The 9,842-nt window shown below is 61.7% G+C and overlaps 2 protein-coding genes across 2 annotated transcripts in view; both read right to left on the bottom strand.

The window, feature by feature from the left end:
- Positions 1-511, bottom strand: part of MYBBP1A (MYB binding protein 1a) — a 10,415-nt gene extending 9,904 nt beyond the window's left edge. The window contains 2 exon segments of the mRNA XM_077746885.1: positions 203-308; positions 310-511. Of these exon segments, the coding sequence (XP_077603011.1) occupies positions 203-308; positions 310-494 (291 nt within the window). The 5' untranslated portion in view covers positions 495-511.
- A 1,213-nt stretch (positions 512-1,724) lies between these two features.
- On the bottom strand, positions 1,725-4,063 carry GGT6 (gamma-glutamyltransferase 6). The gene is made up of 4 exons (XM_077746899.1): positions 3,933-4,063; positions 3,211-3,395; positions 3,009-3,122; positions 1,725-2,755 (listed from the first exon to the last, which is right to left on the bottom strand). Exons 1-4 carry the CDS (start codon positions 4,061-4,063, stop codon positions 1,725-1,727), a joined length of 1,461 nt encoding a protein of 486 aa, XP_077603025.1.
- Positions 4,064-9,842: the final 5,779 nt, after the last annotated feature.

The raw sequence follows: 9,842 nt of genomic DNA, 5'->3' as shown, positions 1-9,842 counted from the left end.
GCCAGCCCACTACCATCCTCCTCCCCCCCCTGCCGCGCTTCTCGGGATACCGGCCTCGCTGAGACGCTTTTCCCCGCCTCCACGTGAGGACATCAGCCCGGCCCCCCACCTCCCCACCCGGGCTTCCGCTCAGACCGCTGCCCTCCTCACTCCCCAGCGCCCCGACCAGCAGCCTGGGCCCTTCCGGGAGCCGCCACCTCACCTGTGCCAGGGCCAGACTGTAGCAGGGCCGGGCGGTCTCTCTCCCGACCCCGAGCCCCGTGATGAGGCGCTTCAGGGCGTACTTCATCTCCGATCCCTGCGGAACCAANCAGGAGCTTCTCCGTGGCCTCAAGCCGCGTCTCCTGCTGCGGCTTCGCAATGTCCCAGAAGAAGTCCAGGAACTCGCGGCTGTGCTTCAGCAGGCCCTCACGGTCGGCGGGCCGGGCGCCGCTCTTGCCCGCCTCCCCGGGGGCCGCGGGCCCAGCGACGTCCTGACTCTCCATCTCCGCCATGCTCCTCGAACACGTGGGCCCTGAAGACGACCTCTTCCGGGTCAGGCCGCCGCGCGTGCGCACTNGGGCACTTTGGCTGCTGGATTTTTAATCTGAGCCTGGGTGGGAAGTCGTTGCAGGGCTTGAGGCAAGGACAAGCCTCGATCGTATTTACGTTTTTAAAAGATTATTCTGCGGCTGTGTGGCGACTGGATTGTCGGATTGCAGAGTAGACGCAGGAAGAAGGGTTAGAGACCCACCGCGGATTAATATGAAATCAGGTCGGATTCCAGCTCATTTGGAGCTGGAAAGGGGGGGATGGACGTGGGGGAGAAGAAAAGACAGGAATGCTGCGTCGGAGGCTAACGTAACTGGGTAGATGGTGGTACCATCCGCTGCGCTGGGGGCGGATTCTCTTTGCTGATCGAGGGTTCTACACCATCACACATGACTTTTCCGAGGGCGGGCGGGAGTGCAGAAGCTCCAGAGGGTTGTAGTCCCGAGGGACCCCAGCCCTGGGGGATGTGGGAGGCAGGCAGTGTCACGCCCCCCTCCCGGCCCCCCTCAAATCCCACACCCCAGCTCCAGTCACTTTTGGACCCAGGCCTCTAGGCCACTTGCTGCTCCTCCTCTCAACCCCTTCTTGCTGTGCTGCCTGTTTTAGAAAGTGAGGTGAAAACATACGGTGCCCCAGAGGCACATGGTGAGCAGGGCGAAGCGGGAAGACCAGGGCCCAGCCTCTGCCTGTCTGGGTCTGGGTCAGCCGTGCTGCCCAAGGGGGAAACCGGCCCCTGCGCACCTCAGAGCCTGGTGGGGAACTAAGAACAGGAACAGCACAAGGCATCCAGGAGACTTGATCTTTATTATGTTTCCAGCCCAGTCGAGAGAGATCAGCAGAGGGTGGCCTGAAGGGAAGGACAGAGAGGCCATCAGTACCCTGGGCTCTGCCAAGGGGGCCTGCCCGTGCGGCCTGGAGCCAAGGCAGGGGCCTGGCATCTTTCTCCTTGACCTTCTCAGAGCCGGATCCAAACTCAGGGCCGGCCCCAGGGCCTGGTGCTCTTTCCCCATTGTCCTCCGGTTCCTTAGCTGAAAAAAGACCCAGAACTCCATCCAGATCACTGAGCAGGCCAGAGGTTGTGGGCCTGAGCCAGCAGTGTGCTCTGAATGCACTCGTCCCTGCTGGGCCTGCTCTGCCCCTGCCTCCAGGCTGGAGACCCCCACCCCTACCCCCTGCAGGCCTCTGGCCCATACTTAGAAGCCCTGGAAGGTGCAGCATCCACTGGGGACACTGGAGACGTGGGCGTGCTCTGCGTGAGCAGCCACCTGGAGCAGGGTCCCTTGGCCACAAAGGCTAGGGCTCTGTGTTGTCCCCTGCTGCTGCTGCTGGGCCTGGGTCTGGGGCCCCGCCAGGTGACTGATCAGGGCACGAGTCATGACTCTGGCCACCACAGGGCTCCCTGAAGCCACCAGCCCCAACACATCAGCCTCTGTGTCGTCGGAGCCACCATGGAGGATGAGGGGGCAGGCCCAGCCACTACTTGCAGACTCGGCCACCAGGTTGCTAAGCAGAACCCCGGTGCTTGGGGACAGAAGTCCAGAGCCAAAGGAGCTGTTGAGTGAGGAGGTGAGAAGGAGCGCAGAGCCGCTGCTATCTATGGTGGCCAGGACGCTGCTCCCAGGGCTCCCAGGGGCTTGTGGGAGGGGCGGGCAGGGGTCAGGGCTGGGCGCTCCAGGGCGCAAGGCTGCCTCCACCCTCACCAGCAGCTCTGGGCCAGCTGAGGGGCTGGGGGTGGTGGACAGGATGCCCTGGGGCACAGGAAGCTGCAGGGCTGGCTCCAGGGTGGCCGCGGGCCCAGGCGAGGGTCCCTCCAGCCCCAGGTCTCTGGCCAGCAGGCTCAGCAGAGCGTCCCCGGCCACGTCCGGGGTGGGGGCCAGGGCTGCCCTGCGTAGCACTGCTGCCAGGCTGGGGTTGGTGGCTCGGGCCCCGGGGCCCAGTGGGGTCCCGTCAGTGTGGCAAAGCAGCGGACAGAGGCCGTCTGTGCCCTGGGCGGCCAGGGCGCTGGCCAGGGCTGTATCCACCAGGAAGCCGTCCTGAGCCAGTGCGGCGGGGCCCACCAGCAGGCGTGGCCAGGGCAGGCGGCCGAGGTGCGTGTGCAGCAGGTGCAGGGCTGGCAGAGCGGATGGCAGCCCCAGGCCAGGGGCCAGTGTCCGGGCTGGGCCTGGCGTCAGGGCAGTCGACCTGCCTGCGGTGCCGTTGTGGAAGAGGCCCCAGAACATGGCACCTGAAGGAGGCAGAGGGGTCGCACAGGAGTCAGGACGCGGGGGTCAGGGTTCCTCGGTGGCCCGGGTGAAGGGTCACCGACTTAGCCTGAGGTCAGGAGCTGCTCACTAGGCCTGGAGAGGGGGTCAAGATCACACGGATATGGGAGCAGGGGCCACAGCCTGGGGCTGGGCGCCTGCCGAAGCCCTGGGTCCTGCCAGTGAGCAGCCCCGAGGTCAGCACCCAAGGGCGGGCCTGGGCTGTGGGTCACTGACCTAGCCCCGTGGCGTGAGGGTGCACGACAGCCAGGCACAACGCAGCCCCCACGCCGGCGTCCACGACATTGCCCCCGGCGACAAGCAGCTCTCGGCCCAGGCGGGAGCAGGTGGCTGTGGTAAGAGGAGACCGTCACGGGAGGGGTGGGGGGTGGGGGCGTGACCCTGGCCCTCCCCTCCCCCAGCAGCTCCCAGCTCTGACCTGCAGGGCTGACGACGGCCCCGTGGTGGTACACGCCAGGGGGGTGGGCGTGGCCGCTGGGTGCAGGGGCCGCAGAGCCGCCGCTGGCGTGGAGCTGCCTGACCGCCAGGGAGAAGCCGACGGCCAGCAGCAGCAGGGCCGCGACCAGGCGGGCCCAGGCCCCGGGCAGCCTGCCAGCCTTGTTCCTGCAGGGACAGGTGTCCTGAGCCAGGGCTGGGGGGTGGGGCCCAAGAGCCCCAAGGGGCCCCGGGGAATGTTTCCCGAAAGATTAGGTCTTACTTGCATGAGGAGTACAATTTTGCCAGAAGGAGAAGGGCCTCCTGGTGGAGGACACGGCATAGGCGAGACACGTGATTGGAAGGAGCTTGGGGGACACCAAGGACAGCTGGGGGGGGCCCAGGAGGAGGCAGGAGGGAGGCCGCAGACGGGCCTGGCTGGCTGAGCAGCGGGGCCCGGCGGGTGTGGCCCGGCTCCAGCCCACCTGGCAGGTGCCCCAGGAGGTGGGGGCTGGGAACAGAGCAGGCTGGGCTGGCTTCCTTCAGATGTCCCTTCGGACGCTCTGGGGCCGCAGCTCCGCTCCTTCCCGTTCACCCAGAACATTCCTGGAGCCGAGCCAGGTGTGGGGTGGTCTGACCCCCGGCCCCACCGTAGGGGCTCCAGAGGGAGGGACTTGCTGGCCTCAGGCCTGAGCTGCCGGGCGCCCAGACCCCTCCCTGACTCACCCCGAGGCGTCCTGGGGCCTCCAGGCATCGGGAGCCACCAGCTCTGAGGTCTCCTCCTCCTCAGACTCCAAGCTCGGATCCCAGAGCAGCAGCTTTTGGTAGAGCACGGCCGGCCCTGCTGTGGGCTCCATGCCCCGCCGCGGCCACCCCGGCACTGCTGCCTGCCGGCCTGCCTAGCTGGGTGCCGGCCTCGCCCGCGCTTGGCTGGTGGGAGGTGGAGGCAGCCTTGGGGAAGGGTGGTGTGCATCTAGAACAGGTCTGGGCAGGGCATGGAGCCAGGGACGCTGCGCGAGAGCCTGCCCCACTAGGGCACAGGGGCTCCCACGGCTGGGGGCCTGTCACAGGGAGCAGCTCAGCGAGGCAGGACCCCTGCCTTTCTGGGGGTGCAGCCACTGGATCCCCTGGCGTGTCCACAACTCAGTGTGGCCTGGGTCAGGGCTCAGCATGCGACCACGTTCTGGCGTGGGCGTGTCTGGCATGGGCATGTCTGGGGAGCAGCCCGTGGAGGGTGCAGGGGGGACTCCCTGCCTCCTGCCCAGCAGGTGGTATTGCAGACCCCTTGGGGCGGTGCCTGGACCCTGAGTTCCGAGCCCCCGGTGTCCGGCAACATGGCACAGCCCGGAAGGGAGCTGCAGGCGCGCGGCGGGCCCAGCCCCCGCTCTCAAGTCACCTGTGCTGACCCGTCAGACCCCCATCTCCCCGGCCCCAAATCCCGACCCTCACACGCACCCAAGCAGACAACCCTGCCTCCCACCCACGTAGCCAATCCAGGCCTGCAGCCCCAGGAAGCCCCTCGTGGCCACCCCAGCTCGACCCACCTGCGCTGGGCTCTCTCCTCCCCCCTGCAATGGCAGAGCCGGGCCCTACTTGCTCTTGCCTCTGGCTTCCCCAGGAGCCCCCGCCCCCCCACACACTGGCCCTTTCTGTCTCGCAGCTTGATGACCTTCCACAGTCCCTTCCCAACGACGTTTCAGCAGGGTCGAGAACGCATGACCTGTGCTAGGTAGGTGACAGACAGGCACGTGGACCGCAGACACAGGGCAGTCCCACGCTGGGACCAGCCACACCCGCCTTGCGGGCAGAGTGAGCCGCGTGTCCACACGAAGGAATGCTCTTGGGGTGGCTGCGATAGGTCAGGCGGGTCTTAGGAACACAGTGACGAGGGCCGGAGCCGGGCGAGAAGGGGCACGTTCCATCTGCTTCCGTAACGTAAGGGGCAGGAACACGTGAAACAGGCCGCGGCCACCGCAGGTCAGGCGGTGATGGGGAGGCAGGACAGGGCGCCTGGGATCCGGGGTGCTGGTGGCGTTCCGTCTCGTAGTCTCATTTGCTTCCCCGATGGTGCTGACTGTGGAAATGCATCCCGCTCTCCATGCAGGACACGCGTTTTTCTGGAAGCGTATTTTATTTTTCTTTAATGTTTAATGTTTATTTTTTTGAAGGAGAGACAGACAGAGCATGAGCAGGGGAGGGTCAGAGAGAGAGGGAGACACAGAATCGGAAGCAGCTCCAGGCTCCGAGCTGTCAGCACAGAGCCCGACGCGGGGCTCGAACCCACGAACCGTGAGATCATGACCTGAGCCAAAATCAAGAGTCAGACGTTTAACTGACTGAGCCACCGAGGCACCCCAAGCACCTGAAATATTTTATTTCAATACTTTTTATTTTAAAGCTCAAGTATTTTCTACATTAAAACAACCACAAAAATTGCCCTTCAATCCCACATGGCTCTCCCCCACTCCCCACTTCTCTGGGCCTCTTCACAAGCAGGAGTGTTCTCTCCCTTTGGGGAGCAGCAGTCACCCGCAGCGTTTGTGACATCAGACTGCCGGTCCCTCCAGGGATTCTGACTTTGTGGGTCTGGGGTAGGGACCAGGAACCTGCCTTCCTAACGCCCGGGCGATCCCGCGATGATGCTTCGAGAGCATTGATCTGCAAAGGATCATGTACAGTGGCTGCCTGCACCTCCTCGCCTCGGCTCACTCCATGCTGGTTTCCGGGGTGGCTGATTTCTCAGGCCGGTAAAAAAGCCAACCGAGCAAAGGCAGATACAGGCAGAGGGAGGCCACCTTTCTGTTTCACCAGGGCTGTAGGGGGCTCACAAAGACCATCTGCTCTCGTTTCTTATGATCTCAGAATGAAGGTCAGTCCTGCTCAAGAAAGGGCAGTGGGGGCCGTCTGAGTCTGTGCGCCCCCCCACCCCCACCCCCACGTCCTGCTGCATCCTCAGCCCGGCCCCCGGGCTCCTGGCACCAGCTTCAGCGGGTGGGATTCTTAGGCCTCTGTGAGCTGACATTTCTGTCTGCTCTTAGAGCTATGCCCCGACGAGCTCTTTGGGACCCACGCTTCCCCTGACTGGGTCCCGGGGACCTTTCCCGATGTGGTCTTTCTCACTCCGGAAGCTCTGGGCCTGGACAGCACTGCCCCCGCTTCCCCCCCCCCCTCCGGAGATACCTGTTAGCCAAGCTCCAGTTAGATGCTAGTGAGTGGCTGTCAGGCCAGGCGGCTCCCCGGGCAGACAGGCCGTTTCCAGGGAGGGCCCTGGATCTGGTCCAGTTTCTGCCACCGACTTGCTATGTGACTGTGGGCAAATGGTTTAACCGGTGGGAGTCGACTCCACTCCAGCCCCCCACCCACACCCCGGAAAAAGAATGACAGTTACCCTCCCAGGACCCAGGTGTGAACTGAACAAGGAAATACACTGACAGCATCCAGGCCGTTGCCTGCGGAGCAGACCCTCCGGAAACACGGGCTCCTTCCCGATAGTGTGATTTATAATAAGAAATACACGTGTGGTCATCGTGTTCCCACCCAGAGCTCCTAAAACCTTGGGGATTTCCTAAATGCAAGAGCCCTAAAGGCGCCTTTAGTTAATGAATGAGGTGGCATTTGGACCCCACGTAAGGGGGGGCGCCCAGGAGCCCCCACGTGACCAGAGGCTTGCCCCTCTAGCCCCACCCCCTGACTCTGGAGACCCGTGAGGGGCCGGAGGAAGTACCGCCGGCAGCCTGCACTTGACCTTGGACCCTCGGGCGGGGCGGGGCGGGCAGTCCTGTAGGTAGGAACGAACCCTTAGCCCGTGGACTCTGACACCTTTTCTGGGTACGTGGGTCAGAAATGAGTTGAGGAGCAGGAAGCCGGCTTGGGGTGTGGGAACCTGCCCCTCCCCCATTGGAATTGGTTCCAGGAAGCAGTTTACTTCCTCTCTGCCTTAGGGCCTCAATCTCACAATGCTACAATGGTCTGGATGATTCACACCCAGCAGCCCCCCCCCCGCCCCCCACCCCCAATGGGTGGCTTTACGGCTGACGTCCAGGACTGGAGGGTCATTAATTCGTGCTCTTAGCCTTAGCTGCACATTAGAAGCACCTGGCGAGCTTTAAAACTCCTAACACCCGGGCAGACCAATTAACTAATTAAACTGGAATCTTTAGGTTGGCGATTAATCAGTATTTTGTACAGTTTCCCAGGTGTTTTGAATGCGTAGGACAGTTGCGAGCGGCTGCCTTTTCCAGCCGTCTGCTAGCTATTTTTGCAAGAGGCATTGCTCTCGATTTTTTAAAAGCTTCAATTTACATTCCAGTCAGTTAACGTCCAATGTAAGATGAGTTTCAGGTGTACAGTTTGGTGATTCGGCATTTCCATATAACAGCCGACGCTCATCGCACCCCGTACATTTGTAAAAATGCCAACTTCCTGGTGTCCCCCCTCGCCCTCCCCCGGGTCAAACGCCAACTGAGTCAGGATCTCTGCACGTGAGCCTCCATTGTGGTGGCGGCCTCGGAAGCCTCCAGAGACCTGCTGCCCGGGATCATGTCCTCGCAGACACATCGCCAGGCGCACCTGCTACCGCCCCACAAGCTGGCGGCAGTGGCAGAGAGGGGCCGGGCGGCCAGGGGTTGGCCGTCCTTCTGTGCGCCCACGTCCCCCAGTGGCGCGGGGGTCCCCCAGGAAGGCGGGGCCCAGCCTGGACCTGCTGGCTGGAGGCGTGTCGTGTGCACGCCTCTCTCGGGATGACTTTACAACAGAGACATGCTCACATGTGACTCCGGTTACAGACTGGGAGACAGTCAAGGGCGGGGGTAGGAGAACAGGCTTTTCCTGGCCGGGTGACTCTACGCAAGGCGACCAGAATTCCGGTGTTAAAAAAAAAAATGTCATTCCAGGTGAGTCTGGTTTCAGGACCACCGAAAAGGTTTGGAGCTAAGTCAGGAGCAGCCCGAGGGGAAGATGCAGTGTTAGAATGAGCAGGTGCCCTTGCTGTGGTAACTGTGCGATTGCAGAAGGAAATAACCCTTCTCAGGGTTCAGGGTTCCAGGATTATTAAATGCTGGCACTAAGCCAACGACTTCCAACTGTCGCCGTGGTCCGAGTTAGAGCCGGGCTTATGACAGCGTCCTGGTGGGTCTCAGCCTTTCAGGCAGCAATGTGGCTGGACCGGCCCTCGTGGATCTTACCGTGAGTGTGAGGCACCCTTCCGTAACCATCAGAAACCCTTGAAGAAACGAAGGCTGGTCACTCACACAGCCACACAGGGAGGGGTCTGAGCTGCTATTATCGGGGTTGAGGATGGGGCCTGGGGCTCACTCTTTGTTGGTGAATTTAAAACATAATAGTGGGGGGGGGGTGCGCCTGGGTGGCTCAGTGGGTTGAGCAGCTGACTGTGGCTCAGGGCATAATCTTGAAGTTCGTGGGTTCCAGCCCCGCGTTGGNAAGTGGGTTACAGGTGGGATTGATGAGAAGGCCCCAGGGATGGACGCACAGCAACGTCAGGTCCGCTTGGTGCGGCTGAATTGTGCACTGAAAAATGGCTAAAGCGGTATATTTTATGTTANGCCTGGAGCCTGTTTCAGTCTGTGTCTCCCTCTCTCTCTGACCCTCCCCTGCTCACGCTGTCTCTCTCTCAGAAATAAGTAAAACATTAAAGAATTTTGAAAAAAAAATCTCCCTGCACCTTCTCCGTCTGTTTTGGGTGGGCAGTTGTGCAAGAGGGAAAAAGGGTGTGTGTGTGCACGTGTGCGTGAGACAGACCGAGGTGTGTGTGTCTGATTTCACTCCTCCCAGGCTCGCTTGCCGGCTCCCCCCTGAGACCCTCACCCACCAGAGGCTTTTGGTTGCTGGTGGGGGAGGGGAGGGGGGAGGGGGCAAGAAGGGTCTTCGGACCGACACCGCCTCAGCGGGCAGGGGGCCTCTCCGGGCGTGTGTGAGGCTCCCTCATCTATAGTCGGGCTCCTCCGCAGGCCCTTCCCGCCCCGCAGCCCGCACACGACCCCGGCCCACCCGGCTCGCAAGGTGGCCGCTCGGCCTCGCTGTGGCTGTCAGGGTCTCAGCGGCCGCCAGGGGGCGCTGGGGGACCGCCTCCGCGCACCTGGGCCCCGTAGATCGAGGGGCGCCAGCTTGCGATGCCGCGACTTGTCTTCGCTTTGCTCTAGAACTGCCGTCGGCCAGCAAGCCTGCCGTGCATTCCATTCCGAAAACCAGATTTGTTGAGGTATCACGCGTATAAAGTAAAATTTACCAATTTTGATGTATATGGCCATTTTCCACTATCACAGTCAAGATGAAGAGCATCGATAGCGCCCGAGAAGTTTCCTTGCGGCCCCAAGCCTCGCCTGTTACCTCTGGCCCTCAGCAGCCTCCGATCTACGTTCTATCCCCCTGGGTTTGCCTTTCCCAAAGGAATCCTGTTTTGAGGATTTAGGTGTTATCGGTGGAATTGTGCAACATAGAATGCTTCCCATCTGTCTTCTTTCACTTACTTTGCAAAAGCCTTTGAAAAGCATGCATGTTGTTGCACGTATTGGCATTTTTCACTTTTATTGGTGAGTAGTGTTCATTGTATCTATACATTTATTCATTGGTAGATTGCGTTGTTTCCAAATTTTTATTATTGTGAATATAGCTGTTATA

This window comes from Crocuta crocuta, unplaced genomic scaffold, assembly GCF_008692635.1.
Source record: "Crocuta crocuta isolate KB4526 unplaced genomic scaffold, BGI_CrCroc_1.0 scaffold139, whole genome shotgun sequence".
Taxonomy (NCBI): domain Eukaryota; kingdom Metazoa; phylum Chordata; class Mammalia; order Carnivora; family Hyaenidae; genus Crocuta; species Crocuta crocuta.
Note: the sequence above shows the minus strand (reverse complement) of the source record. Positions and strands in the feature narration are given on the sequence as shown.

Excerpts from the sequence above, each read along its gene's own strand:
- GGT6 (XM_077746899.1), bottom strand. The coding sequence starts at position 4,063 with ATGGAGCCCACAGCAGGGCCGGCCGTGCTCTACCAAAAGCTGCTGCTC. Across the intron at positions 3,396-3,932 it reads AGGCCCCAGGACGCCTCGGG|GAACAAGGCTGGCAGGCTGC; the intron begins GTGAGTCAGGGA and ends CTGTCCCTGCAG. Across the intron at positions 2,756-3,008 it reads CCCTCACGCCACGGGGCTAG|GTGCCATGTTCTGGGGCCTC; the intron begins GTCAGTGACCCA and ends TGCCTCCTTCAG.